Here is a 24,006-nt window from a genome sequence, read left to right as displayed (position 1 = left end):
CTATTAAAACTCATATCTCCCTAAAGAGGGAATCTTCTTGATTGAATGAAATTAGTTTATTCTTCTGACAGCAGCTAAAGACATTAAATTTCCGTTGGGAGTAGGCATGTGTCACAGTCACAGAATAAAATTTTTTTTCTGTTTTTAAAGTATATTTTATTGATTATGTCGTTACAGTAGTTCCAATTTTTTCCCCTTTGCTCCCCTCTGCTCAGTACCTCCCTTCCCTCCAGCAATCCCACCCCCCATAGTTCATGTCCATGGGTTGTGGATATAAGTTCTTTGGCTTCACCCTTTCCTATATTATTCTTAACTTCCCCCTGTCTATTTTGTACCAACCCATTGTGCTTCTTAATCCCTGCACCATATCCCCATTTCTCCCCCTACCCGCTCCCAGCTGATTACCCTCCAAATGATCCCCATATCTATGATTCCGTTCCTATTCTGGTTTGCTTAGTTGGATTTTGTTTTTATTTTTTAGATTCAGGTGTTGATAGTTGTGAGTTTGTTGTCATTTTAGTGTTCATACTTTTGATCTTCTTTTTCTTAAGTAAGTCCCTTTGACATTTCATGTAATAATAGCTTGGTGATGATGAGCTCCTTTAGCTTTACCTTGTCTGCGAAGGACTTCGTCTGCCTTTCCATTCCAAATGATAGTTTTGCTGGATAGAGTAATCCTGGTTGCAGGTTGCCTTTCATCACATTGAATATTGCTTACCAGCCCCTTCCTGCTTGCAAAGTGTCCTCTGAGAAATCAGCTGATAGTCCTATAGGCACCCCCCTGTAGGCAACTCTCTACCCTTCTCTTGCTGCCCCCAGGACTCTATTTTTATCTTTCACCTTTGGCATCTCAATCATGATGCATCCTGGTGTGGTCCCCTCTGGGTCCAGCTTGCCCAGGACCCTCCATGCTTCCTGGACCTGTATGTCCACCTCTTTCACAAAATTTGGGAAGTTTTCCTCATTTTTTTCAATTCTTGCTCCCTCATTCTGCACTGCTTGACTGTTTTTTTCTTCCTTATATTCCAAATCATTGACTTGAACCCTGGTTTTCTTTTCTTCACCATTGGTTTTGTGTGGATTTTTTTTGTTTGTTTGTTTCACTTAGCATAGCCTTCACTTCTTCTCTTATGCATTTGCCATACTCAAGCATATCTGCCAAGCCTGTGAGCATCTTTATCTCCAGTGTTTTGAATTCCATATCTTTTAGATTGTCTATCTCCTCATCTGTTAGGTTGGCTATCTCCTTGTCGCTTAGTTCTCCCACTGGAACCATGATCTATTTCCCCTTTTGGGCCATATTTCTCTGTCTCCTCATTTTGACAGGCTCCTGTGTTTGTTTTCTTTTGCGTCTCAGGTAGAGCTGTTGTTTCTGTTAAAGGGGCAGAGCCTTAGGGATTCCTCAGTACAGGGTGACCTGTTTCACCACGTTGTGGCACTGTATGTGGGGGAGGGGTCTTAGAGGGGACAATGCCGCCTGCCCAGCACTCACCCCTTTTCCAGGCACCTCTCCCACTTCTGCACCAGACTGGTGCCCCTCTAGCTGCTGTCCTGGCCATCATTCCCAGAGTGGGTGGGTCTGTGGACATTCTAGGACTGTGGGGGCCCTTTAAGCAAGAATATTCTGCTGAGAGACCAACGGTTTCTGCCTCCACCCCAACCCCCACTGGTCTGCACAGTCAGAAGCAATGAGGCTTGATTTTCCCTGGTGCTGGGACTGTGAGCTGTGAGGTCCACTGAAGAGCTGGGAACACTCCCCAGATGTCCCTCCTGACTTTTTAAAATGTGTGACTGTGCTTTCTGCCCGCCTGCCCTTGCTGCTGCTGCTGCCGCCACCACCACACCGCATCCTCTCTGCCCCAACTCCGCCCCTCCTACCTGTATGGATGAGTATTTCTTCTTTATATCTTTGTTTGCTAGACTTCCATGTAGTTTCATTTTCTGGAACTTCTGGTTGTTTCTAGTTTTGAGGTAGTTGTATTCCTTCTTAGTTGTGGAGGGAGATGCAGTATGTCTGTCTACACCTCCATCTTGGCCGGAAGTCAAAATTTCTTTGAAGCAATGTATTTATTGATTTGTAGGCAGTTAGACAGAGAAGAGTAGAGTATAAATGAGAGGCCAGGTACAGAATATTATCAGGACAGAAATTCCCGGGTGCCTAGCAATGAGCAAAATTAGGAAAACAAGTACTATAGGACGGGACCTTGCCCCCAGGGTGACCTTTCATCCCATAGCATATCACTGGCATATAATTTAGACCCCCTGACCTTTCATATCACTGGTCATCTGGTTCAGAGACTCCTATGACCTTTCCTCCCCTGGCATGTCACTAGTCATGTGTTAAACCCCCTAGGAGAGTAATAAGGGGGCTTGAGAATAGCCTCATACAACTCCCATACAAGCCCTTGCATGACTCCTCCATTAAGCATTAAGCTCCCAGTACAATGAGGTTCTGGCCCACATCAAATCATCTTAGGAACAAAGGCTAGGGTCTGTTGACCACAGAGACAGTTTTAGTCAATCTAGAAATAACATCTAGGCCTCAGTTGTGTTTCCCAGGCTCAGAGAAGCACTAAAACCAGATGAAGTGATGCCATGGCTGACATCAGGACCAGCTGCAATGACTAATAACCCCCTGCCCTGGTGCTGACCAATTATTAGAGGCCATAATCCTTAAAGGACACACATAGAAAGCTGATGAATATTGTATTGAGATCCTCCCCTGAGATATCCTCTAAAATCTCTGCCTTTGGACAACAGATAAAAACCCTTTAATATGAAGGACCCAATGTTCACCCTCTCTGAAATACACCCGTGCTGTTCCTCCTCTCCTTCCCACAGGCTCATTTCCTTTGCCTTTCTTTTTCATAAGCTCCAAGGGTACTTCTTTTGCTCTGTAACATGTTTCCTGAGTCCACACAGCAAGCTGGCTCACTTCTTCTATGGCTCACTTCTTCTATCTCTGTGACTTTCTAAATAAACTTCTTACGCCAGAGTTCTTGGCTCTGAATTGTTTCTTAGCCAAACTCAAGGACCAAGGTCTAACTTCTCCAGTAATATCCTGGTGCCACAGGCCATTAACATTTATCAAGTGTGTTTTGCCAATTCATAAGCCACCTACTACTCTCTGTGGCTTTATCAAGTTTCTAATTCTGGGAGAATAGGTCATAGTGTTTTTTTCATAGAAATGCCAACATATTAAATGTTAAGAGCTGTACCTGTTATAGTTTCAACCCAGGACCTCACAGTCATTTGACTATTAGAGCTGTAAGGGCTCTTAAAGATCATCTAATCCAATTCCTTTATTTTAAAATGAGAAAAATCTGGCCAAGAGAAGTTTAGTGTCTGGTCAAAATTTATACAGCTACTCATACACTTTAGATAGTCTTTCTTGAAACTCACCAAAGTAGCTCCATTCCATTTCTTACCAACTTTGCATCACATTGCTGACAGGACCACTGCCCTTACAAAGAGATAACAAATGTGTGGTTTGCTGGGTAGAATGTATAAAGTGGGATAGTTGTAGTTGATTGCATTTTTCACTCACCCTAAATCATACTCTCAGGTTGATGCAAAAGTAATGTCCAACTTTTTTAAAAGAAACTTTCAGATAGTATTTATTAAAGTTGTGCCTCTTCTTATAATTTTTTGATGTCACAGTGACTAATTTATACCTTATTTTTTCAGATTATTGAAGTATTGTTTATAATCATCCGCAATACTTGCACCCATGTTCGTCCTATCTAAAGACCACATTAAAAATATTCTACTCATTCATAAAGGTGCCAATGCAAGTACAGCAGCAAAGTCTATTCAGAGCACTTATGGGGATGATTCAGTGACTGAAAGAAGTTGCAGGAGGTGGTTTTCCCATTTCCAAAGTGTTGGTTTCAGTTTGAAAAACAAGCCAAAAGAGGGCCATCCAAAAAACTTGATTCTGAAGTTTTGGAAGCTGTTGTCACAGAAAACCCCACCATTACCTCTAGGGAACTTGCAGAACAATTTAATGTAGCCCATACAACAATGCCACACCAACTGAAAAGGATCAGAAAGGTTTCAGTAGTTGGAAAATTGGTCCCACATGAACTGTCTCCAGAGAATCTGCAACAGCATGTTGCTTGTTGTGATTCATTGCTTTCGTGACACCTTCAGGCACCTTTTCTAGGTAGGCTTGTTACAGGTGCTGAGAGGTGGAGAGGTGAATCCTTTACCATAATGTTAAATGCTGCCGATTGTGGATCAGTCAAGGAGGAAGAAGGTTTCAACAACCAAGAGAAGGACTTTATCCAAAGAAGATCATGTTGAGTGTGTGGTGGGATATGAAGGGAATTACCCATTATGAACTGTTAGACAACAATCGAACAATTACTGCTAATATTTATTGTGAACAACTTCATCATTTGAAAGCAGCTTTGAGCCAAAGGCGACCCTCCTTAGTCAACAGAAAGGGTGTCATTTTCCATCATAATAATGTTTGTCCTCACACAGCTTGACTCACCAAAAATTTCTTCAAAGAGCTTGATTGGGAAATATTGCTTCATCCTCCATATTCTCCTGACCTTGCTCCTTCTGAATATCACTAGTTTCGGGAACTACAGAACAATTTTGATGGTCTTAGGTTGACATCAAGAGAAGAGGTTGAAAATGAGTTGGATTCGTATTTTGCTTCAAAACCTAAAGAATTTTACAAGCGTGGCAGTTATAAGCTAGTTGACAGATGGAATGAGGTTCTAGAAAGCAAAGGAGATTATGTCAACGAATAAATATTTTCATAATCATGGACTTTTTCATTTTTAAAATAGGCCTCAAAATAGGACATTATTTTTGCACCAACCTTATAGTATGGGGGAGGGTCTAATTGTTAAAATGAAAAGATTATAAGAAAAGGGTGTCATATTAAGCCATCTTCATCCATTTATCTCTGATCCCAGATTAGTTTATGAGAATAGTTGGTCACCTATCAAGGGACCTTTGGGAGGAAGACAAATAATGGTGACAATAATGATTAGTTAGGAGAGATTTGGTCCAAGGAAGAAAGGCAGTAAAAATCTGGAATATGATACCCTGGGCAAAAGTCATGAGTGTCAAACTAAAGATTATGAACTTCCAACAATCATCTGGAGAGTCTCGCATGCCTGGGAAGGAGTTGAAATTTGCCATTTTATGAGCACTTACTCGTCGTCGTCGTCGGCAGCCGTCCGTCTCGAGAGACGATGGTGTAGCTTCTTAAGAGTCTATCTGCACCGCCGAGAATGGCTGTGCAGTCCAACTCGGGAGTGACACGGTATCTGTCTCCTCCCGTGTTGAATCGACATCTTATGATGACTCTGGAGTGTCCTCTCCAGAGAAGCTGAAGCTACAGAGCCTGGGCAGGGTGATATGGAGGGTCTGCTGTTGCCCATGCAGCAGACACCCCCTCTCTTCGCAGCTGAAGGGTCCAAGGGAAAGACGGAGTCGATACAGCTTGGCTTCAGGTGCGCCGCAGGAGTTGCCGGTGTTGACTACAACGTCAAACCGCCTTAGGGACTCCGGCTCCGGATTTTCTGTCGGGGTTTACTCCCTTAGCCTTTCCCCTGAAGAGGTATGCCGCAAGGCAGCGGAGGTTTTTTGGAGTCAGAGTTTTCCTTCTCTGATGTGCCCTGAACCAGGTATTGTTCTAAGGATTTTAGTTTATTTAATCCCCATTACAATCTTGTGAGTTAGTATCGCTATCCCTAAATCTTGTATTCTAGCTAATTCTCGGAACTTGATAAAATACCTCTACTCCATTTCCTACAAGTCCTTACCATTTAGGGATAGAAGATGCTGTCAGTGGAAAAAGGAGCACAGATAGGAAGTAGATAAGCCTTAAGGTACTAGTTATCTTATTTTATGATAATGTTGAGAGCCAGATTTACTCACAGGCAGCAACACTCACAACACAGCTGAGGAAGGTAATCTTGACGTCATGAAAACACCCTAAATTGGGCTAGTAGGGATGGTAAATCACTATGGAAAAAAGAAATCAGTGGGTCATGTAATGAAGCAATTGTACTGCAACATGACTTTCTGGAAATCAGTATTAACAGTGTTATTACAGGCTTATATTTTTAGATACAAAAACACAAAAATGTACCTTACAAAGTAATCAAATCCATTAATAGACAGCAGGGCTATGAGCAAAGCAAGGCAGAACATCACAGCAACAGCAAGAGTCAAAATCTGCAGAGAGCAAGAGAAAGAGGAAGAATGGCATTATCAAAGAAAGGCTGTAAATAAAAGGCACCACAGAGCAACTCCTCATGCTTTCTGGTGACTCTAAAATCAAGCCACATCTACCTAAATTTCATTTTTCTACAGCACATTCTGTCTTGTTGACTTTATGGACGTAGAAAGCAATTTCGCTGTTCTGAAACAAAACCACTCACCACCCTGACAATAACAAATCACATGGATTAAGACTGATTTGGGTATTTCTTTGGAGGGAAAAGTCCATGAATAGAAAACTTTGAGTACCTTATTTTAAGTTGGACAGCAATAGAGTTCTTCAGAATAAATATGTTAGCTCAGTTATGAAGGCTAAGTATTTTGTTGCCTTCATAAAATAAAAGGCCTTTTTAATTTACCTGAACCTATAGGCCTAGTGAGGGTTTTTAAAAATTTTTATTTATTGACTTAAGAAAGATATATATATATATATATATATATATATATATATATATATATATATATATATGTATATGTATGTATTTGTTGTTGCACTTAGTTATGCATTCATTTATTGATTCTTATATGTACCCTGACCAGGGATTGAACCCACAACATGGGCATATTGGGACAATGCTCTAACCAACTGAGCTACCTGGCCAGGGCGCCCTTGTGAGTTTTTGATGAAAAATATAGTACTTGTCCTTCAAGGGTGAATCTTATTTTGATAATTAGTGTTTTCATCAGGATATAAATTGGCCCCTGGAAAATCTAAATATTTAGATGGGTTACTAACATTTCAGGTAGAAATATATGATGACATGAGTAAAGAGGTAGTTGACTATGTCATATTAAAGCAAAATAGAATAAAAGTCTATTTCAAATATATGCAGTTGTGGTATATACTTACATAGCAATAATATGGATCCTTCAAAAGTTCCCCTTTGGCTCCTAGGGATTTGGTGGAGTTTCCCCTCTTCCTCAAGCCAGAGGAGTTCTATCAGTCAATCAAACTACAAGTATTTATTGAATGTTGACTGCGTCAGGCACTTGGGGACATAAGAATTATTAGCTATGTTCCCTCCCCTCAAAGAGCAGTGTGTTTGGGAGGGGAGATACAATCAATATACAAGAAACAATTGAAAAGCAATTTTGTGCTAAGTTGTGAGGTACAGACTTAGTTCAATGGGATTTCAGAGAGGAGAGGATGTAAATATGGTTTTTCTGTAGCGGAAACTGACTGACAGGATTTGGATATATCAAGGGAAGGACAGATGATATTTCTAGCAGGGGGAGAAATAGAAGCCCTCAAAAGATCAAGGAGAAGTCTCATGCCTTACCCTTAATAGAGTAACCCCTCTGGGAGTGGGGTCCTTTTTAAAACAACTAGTGGATATAGAGAACAGACACATGGTTACCAGGGGAAAGGGTGCCTGGGGGGAGGGGTGAAAGAGGTAAAGGGATTAAGAACTACAAATTGGTACCTACATAATAGTCATGGGATGAAAAGTACAACATAGGGAATATAGTTAATAGTATTGTAATAACTGTGTATGGTGCCAGGAAGATACTTGAAATATCAGGTGGATCACTTGGTAAAGTATATAATTGTCTAACCACCTGAAACTAATACAAAATAATATTGAATATAAGCTGTAACTTGAAAATAAGATTTTAATGAAAAAACAAGTGGGTGAGGACTTCCGGCCAAGATGGAGGTGTAGACAGACATACTGCATCTCCCTCCACAACTAAGAAGGAATACAACTACCTCAAAACTAGAAACAACCAGAAGTTCCAGAAAATCAAAGTACATGGAAGTTCAGCAAACAAAGATATAAAGAAGAAATACTCATCTAGACAGGTAGGAGGGGCGGAGCCAGGGCGGAGAGAACATGGTGTGGTGGCGCCAGCAGCAGCAGCCCAGTGGAAGGCGCAGTTCCACATTTTGGGAAGTCAGGAGGGACACCTGGGGAGCGTTCCCAGCTCCTCACCAGACTGCGCAGCTCACTGTCCCAGCACCAGGGAAGGTCAAGCCTCATTGCTTTTGACTGTGTGAACCAGTTGGGGTTAGGACAGAGGCAGAGGCTGCTGGTCTCTCAGCAGAGTCCCCTTGTTAAAGGGCCCCCACGGACCTGGGGCACCCAAAGACCCACCCACTCTGGGAACGATGGCCAGGGCAGCAGCTAGAGGGGCGCCAGTTTGGACTGAAAGTGACAGAGGTGCCTGGAAAGGGGGCGAGTGCTGGGCAGGTGGCATTATTCCCTCTCGGACCACTACCCCGCATACAATACCAAAACGTGGTGACACAGGTTTCCTGTTACTGATGAATACCTAACATTCCACCCCTTACAAAGTAGTAGGAGCGACAGCTCTCCCTGGGACATGGAAGCAAACAAACACAGGAGACTTCTGGCCAGGATGGAAGCTTAGACTGCCATGCTCCATCTCCCTCCACAACTGAGAAGGAATACAACTACCGTAAAGCCAGAAATAACAAGAAGTACCAGAAAATAAATGGAAGTCCAATGTATGAAGTTATAAAGAAGTGGTGCTCCTCCGGACAGGTAGGAGGGGTGAAGCTGGGGAGGAGAGTTCAAGCTGTGCTGTCCGTGGTAGCAGCAGTGATGGAGGCAGGACAGAGGTAAGAACAGACACCCGTATTTAAGGGGAGGCGAGAAGTGCCTGGGGAGCACCCCCAGATGCAGACCAGATCTGTCAGCTTGCGATTCCAAAGCCAGGGAAGGCAGACCTCCATTGCCTTGGACTGTGAGGCCTTGATGGGGTGGGAATGGAGGAGGAGGCTCCCAGTCTCTCAGTGGAGAGTAAATGGCAGGAATCCATTTTGGATCCCGATACCCTGCAGAAAATGCCATAGTGTGCTGAGATGGGTCGCCCGATTATGATGAGTGCACAAGGCTCCACCCCCTATAGCATAGGAGGTGTGACAGCCCTGCCCAGGAAGCAAAGGTAAACACAAAACTGTCAGAATGGCACAGATCATGATAGAGATCCCAGTGATGCACCTGACCAGGCAGCAAATATCTAATCTAATGAAGCAGCAGATGGGAAATCTTTCTGAGGCTCAGTTCAGAGCTTTGATTATAAAAATGCTTACAGACCTAACAGAAGATCTTAAAGAAGATGAGGAAGAAGTGAAGGCTAGTCCTGCTGAAATGAACAAAAACACTTACAAAACTAGTGGTAAGGGAAAGAAAACCAGGGTTCAAATCAACAACTCGGAACATAGGGAAGGAACAAACAGACAACCAATGCAGAAAGAGGAAACAAGAAGTGAGGAAAATGAGGACAGGCTCAGAAACTTATTGGACAGCTATAAGCGAGCCAACATCCAAATCATAGGGCTGCCAGAAGGTGAAGAAGAAGAACTAGGAATTGAAAAATTATGTGAAAAAATAATGAAGCAGAACTTCCCTGACTTGGGGAAGGAAATAGACTTACATGTCCAGGAAGCACAGAGAGTTCCAAATAAACTGGACCCAGGGAGAACCACACCAAGACACATTACAATCAAAATGTCAAAAATTAAGGATAAAGAGAGAATCTTAAAAGCAGGAAGAAAGAAGAAGAGAATTATGTACAAAGGGGTCCCAATAAGACTATCAGCTGATTTCTTAAAAAAAAAAAAAAAAACTCTGCAGGCAAGAAGCAACTGGCAAGAAATATTCAAAGTAATGAAAAGCAAAAACATACAAACATGATTACTCAATCCAGCGAAATTGTCATTCAGAATAGAAGGGCAGAGAAAGTGCTTCCAGGACAAAGTAAAACTGAAGGAGTTCATTAGATCCAAACCACTGTTATATGCAATGTTAAAGGGACTTGTTTAGGAGAAGAAGGATCAACACTATGAACATTAAAATAAAAACTATCACAACCAACAACATAGGCTAGGGAATTGAAATAAAGGTAGACTAAGTAGGCAATGAGAGTGGGAAAAGAATTATAGCTATGGGGAACATTTTGGGGGGTGGTCAGTGGGGAGGGGGAGGAGGGAAAGGGAGGGAGATGGTACAGGAATTAAGAAGCACAGTAGGAGAGAGTGGAGTAGATAGGAAGATGTTGAGAAGAACTATATGCACAACCAACGGGCATGAACTAAGAGGGGCGGACAACGGGAGGGAGGGGGGTCACTGGGTGGAAGAGAACAAAGGGAAAAGAAATTGGGACAACTGTAACAACATAAACAATAAAGCATATTAAAAAAAAACAAGTGGGTGAACTATTAAATTGTGGATCATTATTCAAGGCTGCAAAATATTTCTCATTGTTCTTATTATTTTAAATTAACTACATAGGGTGCCAAGGTATTTATTTCATCTGAATGCAAATGATTGATTCTGAGTGTTCCAATATTAAAATAGGCCTTCCCCTAAAGAGGTTCTCTTATAACCCAACTTAGCCAAATTGACTACCAGTGATTTTCCATTACCTCCTTGGCAGATCTTCCCTTCTGCAAATCAGCATTTTTGAATCTTCTGGAGGGAGCCTCTTACCAGGGAAGTGAATGGGAGTCCCTCCAAACCGTAGCAGCTCCGTTTCCGTATCCACAGTGTAAGTACTATGGAGTTTCCATTCTTTCCAGTTGATGTTCAGGATTATATATTCTGAAATTCCATTTCCATTTGAATCTATCTTTATCAACTGGTTGAATCCACAGAACGGCATATTTCTGGAATGCTGAACCAGGCTGGCAGTACTAGCCCATCCATTTTCTTTCATAGCATTATTCATGGCTTGTGCGATAAGGTAAATTGAATTGTAGATGGTTCCAAACAATGGTGAAACCTATTTTCAAAAACTACAATTATCTTGAGCTCTAGACACCCTAGAGCGATCTCAGAGTGTATTTCAATCCTGTGTTCATTATAATGGTGTGCATCTCTGTGTGGGGGAGAGCTATGAAAACCCAGAGAGGGGAAAAAACTCTTTCTGAGGACTTGCTTGGTTTCTCACTAAATTTTTCTTTTTTTCCCTCAGGCCTTCATATCTTTAAACATATCAAATATGACAATTTTATGAGCAAACTAAGTCATACACAATATATTATTATGTCCCTAAACTAAGGAAGTAACTTAGAGTTATAAAAGGCACTAAAATAACATGTACGGAATGGGCAAGAGGCACTCAAAGGAAATGTACCAGGCTAATTACTGGTGCATTATGCATGGTGAAAATCACTTCGGTGGCACTACTAGGGTGGTAGGTCTGTTTGGCAAGACTGTAACTAATGTGAACCCATAGTCCATGTCTTATCCTGTCTTAGTTCAATATGATTTTTCGGGTATAATTCTAGGAGTGGAACTGCTGGTTCAAAAAACAATTCCATTTTTAGTATTCCTGATGTAATTCCATACTGTTTTCCACAGTGGCTGCAGCAGTCTGCATTTCCACCAACAGTGCAGTAGGGTTCCTGTTTCTCCACATCCTCGCCAGAACTTGTTGTTTGTTGATTTGATGATGATGGCCATTCTGACTGGTGTAAGGTGGTATCTCATTGTGGGTTTTATTTGAATCTCTCTGATGGCTAGTGATGTTGAGCATTTCTTCATGTGTCTATGGACCTTCTGTATGTCCTGTTTCGAGAAGTGTTTGTTCAGTTCCTTCACCCATTTTTTAATTGCGTTGTCTGTTTTCTTGATGTTGAGTCATATAAGCTCTTTATATATTTTGGATATCAGTTCCCTGTCTGAGATATCATTGGCAAATATGTTTTCCCATATGGTTGGTTTCCTTTTCATCTTGCTGATGTTTTCTTTTGCTGAGCAGAAACTCTTTAGTTTGACGTAATCTCATTTGTTTATTTTTTCCTTTATTTCTCTTGCCTCAGGAGATGTATCTGTGAAAATACAGTTACGTGGGATATCTGAAATTTTCCTGCCTATGTTTTCCTCTAGGATTTTTATGGTGTCATTGCTTACATTTAAGTCTTTGATCCATCTTGAGTTTATTCTCATGTGTGGTGTAAGTTGGTTGTCTAGTTTGATTTTTTTACACGTCCCTGTCCAGTTCTCCCATCACCATTTGTTGAAGAAGCTGTTCTCACTCCATTTTCTGTTCCTCATTTATCAAATATTAGTTGACCATATATTCCTGGATTTATTGCTGGACTCTCTATTCTGTTCCATTGATCTATATGTCTGTTCTTATGCCAGTAACAGACTGTTCAGATCACAGCGGCTTTGTAGTATTGTTTGATGTCTGGTATTGTGATTCCTCCTGCTGTGTTCTTCTGTCTCAAGATTGCTTTTACTATTTAGGGTCCTTTTTGGTTCCATATAAATTTTTGGAGTATTTGTTCTAGGTCTGTAAAATATGTCATTGGTATTTTAATAGGGATTGCATTGAATCTGTAAATTGCCTTGGGTAGTGTGGCCATTTTGATGATGTTGATTCTTCCCATCCAAGAACATGGTATTTGCTTCCATTTATTTGTATCTTCCTTAATTTCTTTCTTCAATGTTATGTAATTTTCAGAGTACAGGTCTTTTATCTCTTTGGTTAAGTTTATTCCTAGGTACTTTATTTTTCTTGTTGCTATAGCAAATGGTGTTTTCTTTTTTGTTTCTGTCTCTGATATTTTATTGCTGGTGTACAGAAATGCCTTAGATTTCTGTATATTTATTTTGTACCTTGCTATTTTGCCAAATTCACTTATTATATTGAGTAGTCTTTTAGTGGAGTTTATAGGGTTTTCTAGGTATACTATCATGTCATCTGCATATAATGATAGTTTTACTTCTTCTTTCCCAACTTGGATGCCTTTCATTTCTTTTTCTTGTCTGATTGCCATGGCTAGGACTTCCAACACTATGTTGAATAAGAATGGAGAGAATGGACAGCCTTGTCTGGTTCCTGATTTCAGGGAGAATGCTTTCAGCTTTTGTCCATTGAGTATGATGTTGGCTTCAGGCTTCTCATATATAGCCTTGATTATGTTAAGGTATGCTCCCTCTATTCCCATTTTGATGAATGTTTTCATCACAAATGGGTGTTCTACTTTATCAAATGCTTTTTCTGCATCTATTGATATGATCATGTGATTTTTGTCTTTCATTATGTTTAGGTGATGTATTATATTTATTCATTTGCGAATATTAAAACATCCTTGCATCCCTGGGATGAATCCCACTTAACTGTGGTGTATGATCTTTTTGATGTATTGCTGGATCCTGTTTGCCAATATTTTATTGAGGATTTTAGCATCTATGTTCATCAATCATATTGGCCTGTAGTTTTCTTTCTTTGTTGTGTCCTGACCTGGTTTTTGGATGAGGGTAATACTGGCTTCATAGAAAGAGTTTGGGACTTTTCCCTCTTCTTGGATTTTTTGGAATAGTTTGAGGAGCGTAGGAGTTAGTTCTTCACTAAATGTTTTGTAAAATTCGCCTGTGAAGCCATCCGGTCCAGGGATTTTGTGTACCGGGAGATTTTTGATTACTGTTTCAATTTCCTTCTTTGTTATTGGTCTGTTGAGACTTTCTACTTCTTCTTGATTCAGTTTTGGAAGGTCATATGTTTCTAGAAATTTGTTCATTTCTTCTAGGTTGTCAAATTTCTTGCCACACTGTTAGTTGTTTGTAGGAATTTCTTACAATCCTTTGTATTTCAGTGGTATCAGCTATGATTCCTCCTTTTTCGTTTCTGATTTTGCTTACTTGGGTCTTCTCTCTTTTTTTCTTTATGAGCCTGGCTAAAGGCTTGTCGATTTTGTTTATTTTTTCAAAGAACCAGCTCCTAATTTTGTTGATCATTTGAATTGTTTGTTTGGTCTCTATGTCATTTAATTCCGCTCTGATCTTTATGATTTCCTTCCTTCTTCTTGCCCTAGGCTTTGTTGGTTGTTGCTGTTCTAGTTCTTGTAGCGTTAAGGTTAGATTTTTTACTTGAGATTCTTTTATCCTTTTCAGATATGCCTGTATTCCTATGAACTTCCCTCCTAGGACTGCTTTTGTTGTGTCCCATAGATTTTGGGCTGTTGTGTGTTCATTATCATTAGTTTACAGAAATTTCTTGATTTCTTCTTTGATGTCATTGTTAATCCATTCCTTATTTAGTAGCATGTTGTTCATTCTTCATGAGTTTGGATGTCTTTGATTTTTTTCTATGAGGTTGATTTTTAGTTTCAAGGCATTGTGGTCTGAAAAGATGGTTGATATGATTTCAATTTTCTTGAATTTGTTGAGGCTTGTTTTTTGTCCTATCATGTGGTCTATCTTTGAAAATGTCCCATGTGCCTTTGAAAAGAATGTATATTTTCTTCTTTGGGGTGAAAAGTTCTATATATATATCATTTAAGTCCATGTGGTTCAGTGTGTTGTTCAATGCCTGTTTTTCCTTGGTGTTTCTTTGCTTAAAAGACCTGTCTATTGTTGGTAATGGAGTGTTAAAGTCCCCTATGATGAGTGTGTTGCTGTTAATATCCTTGTTGTGGTCTTCTAGTATATTCTTTATGTATTTGGGTGCTCCTATGTGGGGTGCATATATGTTTATCAGTGTTATATCTTCTTGATGGATTTTTCCCTTAAGTATTATGAAATGTCCTTCTTTGTCTCTTTTTATTGCCCTTGCTTTGAAATCCATTTTGTCTGATATGAGGACTGCTACGCCAGCTTTTATTTCATGTCTGTTTCCTTGGAATACTTTTTTGCATCCCTTTACTTTAAGTCTCTGTAAATCTTTTGTTTTGAGGTGTGTTTCTTGTAGACAGCAGATATGTGGGTCCTGTTTTTGTATCCATTCTGTTACCCTATGTCTTTTAATTGGAGCATTTAATCAATTTACATTTAAGGTTATTATTGACATATATTTATTCATTTCCCTTTGTATCTGTGTTCCTCTCCTCTTTTTTTTTATGTTTCTTAAAGCATTCCCTTTAGCATCTCTTGCAATGCTGATTTGGTGGAGATGTATTCTCTTAGTCTTCCTTTGTCTAGGAAACTCCTTATTTTACCTTCCATTTTGAATGAGAGCCTTGCTGTGTATAGTATTCTTGGTTCTAGGCCTCTGTTTTTCATTGCTTGAAATATTTTTGACCATTCCCTTCTGGCTTGTAGTGTTTCTGTATTCTTGGTTGTAGGCCTTTGTTTTTCATTGCTTGAAATATTTTTGACCATTCCCTTAGGGTTTGTAGTGTTTCTTTCTTTTTTTTTTTTTTTCTTTTTTTGAGACTAATTATTTTTTTTATTATTGATTATATTGCTACAACAATTCGAACTTTCTCCCCCTTGCTCCCCTCCACCCAGCACCCCCCTCCCCCAGCAATCCCCCCTAAGTCCATACCCCTGGTTCATAAAAATTAACTATCCCACACCCCTCAAATATTAGGACCCTTTGTAATCTTCTAAAGGACAATGGGCGAAGGTCTCGAGCTCCTCTAGCTGCTTCAAGCTGGACATGGTCATAGTCCTACTTACCCTTGGGTCCAGAAAACCCTAATAAGAGTGGGAGTGTGGAGGGGAGGGTGACCTTCCCACATGGGGAAGGATCGTAGAGACTCCAGGTCAGTTGGCTGTCTCCAGTCAACGGCGTGCTTGGTTTAACAGGCTGGTGTCCTTGTTGTGTTCTGGGGGCAACAGATTTGGCGAAAAGGGTTAAAAGACATCATTCCCTCCATAATTACTAGATGACAAAAGGCAGGGATTAATTTTTCAATGTTACATATTAGGAAAAAATAAAAGGGCTTCTTTGTAAGAAGGTGTGCTAGGCACATCTCACCTGTCCAAAACCCTTTTGCCCATTATACTTAGTTTGGGCTGAGGTAAATAGTTTAGGTTTTCCCCCACTCAGACCTCTGGGCCTTTTCTGTCCAAGCCATTAGGATAGAAAAGAGAAACCAGTTTTAAAGTGAAGCCCACAGACCACCCCATTCTTCACCAACCCAGCCATTTAGTTCAGCCAAAACGTTTAGTCTCAGGAGGCAGCACCGCAGAGAGGATTAAGTGAGGCTTATGCGTACAGACAATCACTCAGGTAAAGCGATCATAGGCTTATGTCCTTTGAAAACAAAAAACACGTGTTAATTTATGTAACATACCCCACAAACAAGTCTCTAAATCTGTAAGACTGTCTTATTGGGAAGACATCCAGTTGCAAGGCACTTGAAATTCTATTTGCCTGCAACTTGAATATCTTTGATGATATCACAGACATGGTTTAATTTTCAAATGAAACCATATTTTAAATGAGAAGAAACTTTTAAGACGGTTAGTTGCTCTATTTTATGGTCTACTACTGATCATTGTGATTTTCCTTGAATAATAATTTTTCTCCCTAAGGTTACCCTCCTTGTCTTTAAAGGGACTACATTAAGTCCATTTTTAATTTATCCTGTTCGTTTGCATAAACATAACAAGAGCAGCAAATGATCACTTATGATCTTTAGTTCTGCTTTGCTGGAACATACCCAAGGAATATTTGGGGTGACCCTCAGTCTGTTCTTCAGGGCACAGAAGCTGAGCCACATATCTGGCATTCATCCTTGCCTGTACACACCTGTTTTTTCCAAGTCTTTCTGGTTTTTCATTGTGTCTTAAGGTCCCTTCTAGCCATCTTTCAGGAAAACAACCTTCGTTACTTCCCTGGAAAGATTGTTGTGGACAGCACAACCAACCATGGTACCAGGCCTTTTATCTCACGGGCTTTTATTATCTTTGAAAGTCATTCCCAGTTCCTCAGGGCTTTTTGGTAACATTCTGAGCCCAAGTATGTTTCCTTTAGGCTTGACATTTCAGTCAAAGACTTGGTCAAAAAAAAAAAAAAAGGAACCTCTATTAACAACTGGTCTTATTAGTTCTATGCAAAGAAACTTATGTCATTACTTACTTGTTTAGAATGCCAAACTCTGGAGGGATCAAATAGGGAGAAAAATATACAACGTGAAGGAAAATCTTTGTCCTAATATTCACTGAACTGGCATTTCCATTCTTCATATTTTCATTTTTCCCCGACTAAAAAAAAATTTTTTTTTGTTTTTGCATTAAAGTTGTCTCACTTTTTTACCCCTCTTGCTTCCCTGCACTCTGTCCCTCCCTTCCCCCACATTTAGTCTCCACTCAGTTGCCCATGTCTGTGGGTCATTCATATATATATATATATATTTTTTACTTGACCCTTCCCCTTTTTAAACCCTTCTCTTCCTCCCCCCCACCTCCCTTGTTACTGTTAGTCTACTTCTTGTTTACATACCTCTGGTTCAATTTTGCTCATTTGTTTGTGTTGTTCATTAGTTTCCTGTAATAGGTGACAGCATAGGGTATTTTTCTTTTGTTGCCTGGCTTATTTCACTAAGCATAATTTTCTCTAGTTCCATCCATGTTGTTGCAAATGGTAGAAGTTCCTTCTTTCTTTCTGCTACATAGAATTCCATTGTGTAAATGTACCACAGTTTTTTGATCCACTCATATACAGATGGGCACTTAGGTTGTTTCCAGCACTTGGCTATTGTAAATAGTGCTGCTATGAACATTGGAGTGCATAGGTTCTTTTGTATTGGTGTTTCAGGATTTTTTGGATATAATCCAAACAATGAAATTGCTGGTTCAAAAGGCAGTTCCATTTTTAGTTTTTTTAGGAAATTCCAAACTGTTTTCCACAGTGGCTGCACCAGTCTGCATTCCCACCAGCAATGCACCAGGGTTCCCGTTTCTCCGCATCCTCTCCAGCACAAGTTGTTTGTTGATTTGTTGATGATGGCCATTCTGACTGGTGTGAGGTGGTATCTCATTGTGGTTTTTATTTGCATCTCTGTGATGGCTAGTGATGTTGAGCATACTTTCATATGTCTATGGGCCCTCTGTATGTCTTCTTTGGAGAAGTGTTTGTTCAGGTCTTTTGCCCATTTTTTAATTGGGTTGTCTGTCTTCTTGGTGTTGAGTCGTATGAGTTCTTTATATATTTTGGAGATCAATCCCTTGTCTGAGATGTCATTGGTGAATATATTTTCCCATATGGTTGGTTTCCTTTGCATCTTGCTGATGTTTTCTTTAGCTGAGCAGAAACTTTTTAGTTTGATGTAGTCCCATTTGTTTATTCTTTCCTTTATTTCCCTTGCCTTAGGAGATATATCAGTGAAAATGTTGCTACATGGGATATCTGAAATTTTCCTGCCTATTTTTTCCTCTAGGACTTTTATGCTATCACGGCTTACATTTAAGTCTTTGATCCATTTTGAGTTTATTCTGGTGTATGCTGTGAGCTAGTGGTCTAGTGTCATTTTTTTGCATGTCCCTGTCCAGTTCTTCTAACACCATTTCTTGAAGAGGCTCTTTTCACTCCATTTGATGTTCTTTCCCCCTTTGTCAAATATTAGTTGACCATATGAACCTGGGTTTATTTCTGGGCTCTCTATTCTGTTCCATTGATCTATATGTCTGTTTTTATGCCAGTACCAGACTGTTTTGATTACCGTTGCCTTGTAGTATAGTTTGATATCAGGTATTGTGATTCCTCCTACTGTGTTCGGCCTCAAAATTGCTATGGCTATTCGGGCTCTTTTTTGGTTCTATATAAATTATTGAAGTATTTGTTCTAGGTCTGTGAAATATGTTGCTGGTATTTTAATAGGGATTGCATTGAATCTATAAATTGCTTTGGGTAGTATGGACATTTTAATGATGTTGGTTCTTCCCATCCATGAGCATGGTATATGCTTCCATTTATTTGTATCTTCTTTAATTTCTTTCTTCAGTGTTATGTAGTTTTCTGTGTATGGGTCTTTTACCTCTTTGGTTAAGTTTATTCCTAGGTATTTTATTTTTCTTGTTGCTATGGTAAATGGGATTTTTCTTTCAGTTTCTATCTCTGAGTTTTTATTGTTGATGTATAAAAATGCCTTCGATTTCTTAATGTTGACTTTGTATCCTGCTATTTTGCCAAATTCACTTATTAGGTTGAGTAGTATTTTTGTGGAGTCTAAAGGATTTTCTATGTACACTATCATGTCATCTGCAAATAATGACAGCTTTACTTCCTCTTTTCCAATTTTGATGCCTTTTATTTCTCTTTCTTTTCTGATTGCTGTGCTAGAACGTCCAAGACTATGTTGAATAGGAGTGGAGAGAGCGGACATCCTTATCTTGTTCCTGATCTCAGGGGGAATTCTCTCAGTTTTTGCCCATTAAGTATGATGTTGGCTTCAGGTTTCTCATATATGGCCTTTATTATGTTGAGGTATGCTCCCTCTATTCCCATTTTGCTGAGAGTTTTTATCATAAATGGGTGTTGTACTTTATCAAATGCTTTTTCCGCATCTATTGATATGATCATGTGGTTTTTGTCTTTCATTTTGTTTATGTGGTGTATCACGTTTATTGATTTGCGAATATTAAACCATCCTTGCATCCGTGACATGAATCATACTTTGTCGTGGTGTATGATCTTTCTAATGTGTTGCTGGATCCGGTTTGCCAATATTTTGTTGAGGATTTTAGCATCTATGTTCATCAGCGATATTGGTCTGTAGTTTTCTTTCTTTGTTGTGTCTTGACCTGGTTTTGGAATTAGGGTTATACTGGCTTCATAGAACGAGTTTGGGAGTCTTCCCTCTTCTTGTATCTTTTGGAATAGTCTGAGGAGGATAGGAGTTAGTTCTTTTCTAAATGTTTTTTAGAATTCACTTGTGAAGCCATCCGGTCCTGGGCTTTTGTGTGCCGGGAGTTTTTTGATTATTGCTTCAATTTCACTGGCTGTTATTGGTCTATTCAGACTTTCTGCTTCTTCTTGATTCAGTTTGGGAAAACTATATTTTTCCAGGAATCTGTCCATTTCCTCTAGGTTGTCAAATTTCTTGCCATACAGTTGTTCGTAATAATTTCTTATAATTCTTTGTATTTCTGTTGTATCAGTTGTGATTTCTCCTGTTTCGTTTCTGATTTTATTTATTTGGGTCCTCTCTCTTTTTTTCTTGATGAGCCTGGCTAAAGGCTTGTCAATTTTGTTTATCTTTTCAAAGAACCAGCTCCTACTTTGTTGATCTTTTGAATTGTTACTTTAGACTCTATGTCATTTAATTCTGCTCTGATCTTGGTAATTTCCTTCCTTCTACTTGATCTGGGTTTTGCTTGTTGTTCTTCCTCTAGTTCTTGGAGCTGTAGGGTTAAGTTTTTTATTAGAGATTCTTCTAACTTTTTTAGGTAGGCTTGTATTGCTATGAACTTTCCTCTTAAGAATGCTTTCGCTGTGTCCCTTAGGTTTTGGGTTGTTGTGTGTTCATTATCATTGGTTTCCAGGAAATTTTTGATTTCTTCCTTGATGTCATTGTTGACCCATTCATTATTTAATAGCATGTTATTCATTCTCCATGAGTTTGAATGTTTTATAGTTTTTTCCTTGAGGTTGATTTCCAATTTGAGGCCATTGTGATCTGAGAAGATGCTTGATATAATTTCAATTTTCTTGAATTTATTGAGGCTTGTTTTGTGTCCTACCATGTGGTCTATCTTTGAAAATGTTCCATGTGCACTTGAGAAATATGTATATTTTGCTTCTTTGGGGTGTAAACTTCTATATATATCGACTAAGTCCATTTGATCTAAAGTGTTGTTCAGTGCCTCAATATCTTTGCTGTTCCTTTGCCTTGAAGATCTGTCCATTGTTGACAATGGGGTGTTAAAGTCCCCTACGATGAGTGTGTTGCTGCCTATATCTTTCTTGGAGTCTTTCAAAATTTTCCTTATATATTTGGGTGCTCCTAATTTGGGTGCATATATATTTATAAGGGTTATATCTTCTTGGTGGATTTTTCCCTTAAGTATTATGAAATGCCCTTCTTTGTCTCTTTTTATGGACTTTGCTGTGAAATCTGTTTTGTCTGATATAAGTATTGCTACCCCGGCATTTTTTTCATGTCTATTTGCTTGAAATACTTTTTTTCCATCTCTTTACTTTCAGTCTGTGTAGATCTTTTGTTCCAAGGTGTGTCTCTTGTAGAGAACATATATGTGGGTCATTCTTTCTAATCCATTCAGCTACCCTATGTCTTTTAATTGGAGCGTTTATTCCATTTATGTTTAAGGTTATTACTGATAAGTACTTATTCATTGTCATTTTCCCCCTTTGTACTCGTGTTCTTCTCTGTCTCTCTCTGTTTCTTTATCTTCTTAGAGCAGACCCTTTAGCATTTCTTGAATTGCTGGTTTGGTGGAGACGTATTCTTTTAGTCTTCCTTTGTCTGAGAAACTCCTTATTTCGCCTTCCATTTTGAATGAGAGCCTTGCTGGGTAGAGTATTCTTGGTTGTAGGCCTTTGTTTTTCATTGCTTGGAATATATTTTGCCATTCCCTTCTGGCTTGTAGTGTTTCTGCTGAGAAATCTGGGGATAGCCTTATTGGAGCTCCCTTGTATGTTATTAGTTGTTTCTCTCTTGCTGCTTTTAGGATTCTCTCTTTGTCTTTGAATGTTACCATTTTAATTATGATGTGTCTTGAGGTGGGCCTTTTGGGGTTCATCTTCATTGGGACCCTCTGTGCTTCCTGGATTTGTGTGACTCTTTCTCTTCTCATGTGAGGGAAGTTTTCTGTTATTAGTTTTTCAAAGAGTTTTTCTATCCCTTGCTCTTCTTCTTCTCCTTCTGGAATTCCTATGATAGAGATATTATTACGTTTCATGTTGTCCTGCAGCTGTCTTAGAGCCTCTTCAGTCTTGTTCAGTCTTTTTTCATTTTGTTGCATTGTCTGGGAGTTTTTTTGTACGTTGTCCTCCAGCTCGCTGATCCGATTTTCTGCTTCCTCTAGCCTGCTTTTAATTCCTTCTACTGTGTTCTTCAATTCAGAGATCGTATTCTTCATTTCCTCCTGGCTCTTATTGATAGCTTCCATATCGTTTTTGATGCTGGTATAATTCTCAGTAAGTTCCTTATAGTTCTTCTGGAGTTCACTGTAGTTTTTCTGGAGTTCTTTGTAGTTTCCGCTGAGCTCATTTAGTTTCTCCATAATCCATGTTTTAAATTCTGTATCTGATATTTTGCTCCCCTCTATTTCATTTAGCACTCTTTCTGAGGATTCTACCTTTCCTTTTGATGGGGGGTTGTTTCTCTGTCTTCCCATTTTTGTGATTCCTTTTGTTTGTTGGTGCTTCTTAGAATGATCAGTTCTTCCTGGATCTGCCTCTGGTAGCGTCAGATCATGTACCAGACTGGCCCTAAGCACCCTGTTGGAGACTTCCAGGGATCTACTGCCTTTGTCTCTCTTCTTTAGTTTTTACTATACTCAATGTGTGATCAGCCGTCAGGCTTAAGGACCGTGGGTGTGGCAACTTAATTCCTGTAGGCAGGGCTTTTATTTCCCCTTAGTATGACACCACTTGGAGGGGAATGGTCTGTCTGCTGTACTGGGGCTGAGTCAGCACTGGCTGGTCCTGGGAGGGTGTTAGTGTAGCTTCCACTTACTCCTCCGCCCTCCTGGATCTCCGTCTGCGTTGTCCTTGATGATATTTCTTTAATCTGTCTGGTTGTATTTTAGCTACTTTTTGGTGTATCTTTTTCTCTGGTTAGTTGATTGAGAGTCACTCTGCCCACCTTGTCTTGAGATCTTTTGTGAAGGTGCTGCTAAAACATAATCACACAACCCAGGCAAGAAACCCACACCCTCCAATGTCTCCCCCAAATACAATCCCACTATAGGCTGCAAATGAGCCTGTGTTAATATACTTGTGGAGATACTGGGACTCTTATTTCGTAGGAGAAACAGAATGGAGTTGTTTTAAATGAAGGAAGGGTAATTTTTGAGCTGGAATTTGATAGAGTATTAATATTAGCAATTGGGATCAAGGTTATGTAAGAGAGCAATTAACACTTACACTGTATGTTTGAAAAGGAGGGGAGGGTTACAGTTTGGAGAGAGAAAGTGGAAGTGTATAGTATTAGGATTATATAATCGGTATATACTATATGATTAGCGTGGGAGGTAGGGTAGACACAACAGACATCCAGGTAGACAGACATCCAGAAATTGAAAGAGAGGGCTGGGGAGGTTAGAAGGTAGGAAACAGATTGAGAGAGAATTTTTTAAGAATAAAAATACAGAGTAGAAAATAGCAAGACAGGAAGGGAGAGAGGAAAGAGAGAGAGAAAGTAGAGAAGAGAAGGGTAGGAGAGAGAACAAAAGAAGGGGAGGTAGAAGTGAGAGGACTGGATTAAAATTCTTTTTTTTTAAATTATATATTTTAAAAAAGATTAGGAGATTAAAACATGATATAAAGTTGCAAGATAGAGAGAAAGGGTGAATATAGAGAGAGAGGAATAGGAGATAGGAAAGCAAGAGGGTTTGGGAGGAAAAGAGCTCAGGGGAGGGAAGGAAATCAGGAGGAAGAGGAGATATTAGGGTGGGAAGGATTGAAATTGAAGAGTTGACAAAAGATAGGATGAAGGAGAGAAATACAAGAGGTAGAGAAAGAAGTGAGGGGATCTGGTAGAAAAAGAGAAGGGGTAAGAATGGAAGAGTAAAGGGAGAGGGGGGTAGATTAGAATTATAATTTGAATATTAAGAGATTAGAATATAAAGTGGAATAGGGAGAGAGAGAGAATATGTATAGGGAGAGAAGGAAAATAAGGACAAGAGATGAAAGAAAATCTAATGTAGACTGAAGGGGGACAAAATAAAGAAAGAAATTTAATAAAGTTGAAGGTGCGTAGCGCAGAGAAAGGAGAGGGTGAGAAAGGGAGAGAACTTAAAATTATAAAATTAACTGAGAATAGGATGAAGCGGAGACATGTTAAGGGGAGAGAAGGGAGGGAAGAGGAGGGGAGAAAAGGAGAGAGAATAAGAAGGGACTGACGGTAGGGGTAGTTAGAGAGAGAGTGAG

At 39.5% G+C, this 24,006-nt stretch overlaps 1 protein-coding gene across 1 annotated transcript in view; it reads right to left on the bottom strand.

The window, feature by feature from the left end:
* Positions 1-24,006, bottom strand: part of GUCY2F (guanylate cyclase 2F, retinal) — a 188,000-nt gene that overhangs the window by 88,336 nt on the left and 75,658 nt on the right. Inside the window, 4 exon segments of the mRNA XM_090264055.1 lie at positions 1,609-1,645; positions 6,116-6,201; positions 10,623-10,676; positions 10,678-10,995. Coding sequence (XP_090120181.1) covers positions 1,609-1,645; positions 6,116-6,201; positions 10,623-10,676; positions 10,678-10,995 — 495 coding nt within the window.

Source organism: Furipterus horrens, unplaced genomic scaffold, assembly GCF_987537825.1.
Source record: "Furipterus horrens unplaced genomic scaffold, mFurHor1.1.pri manual_scaffold_17, whole genome shotgun sequence".
Lineage (NCBI taxonomy): Eukaryota > Metazoa > Chordata > Mammalia > Chiroptera > Furipteridae > Furipterus > Furipterus horrens.
Note: the sequence above shows the minus strand (reverse complement) of the source record. Positions and strands in the feature narration are given on the sequence as shown.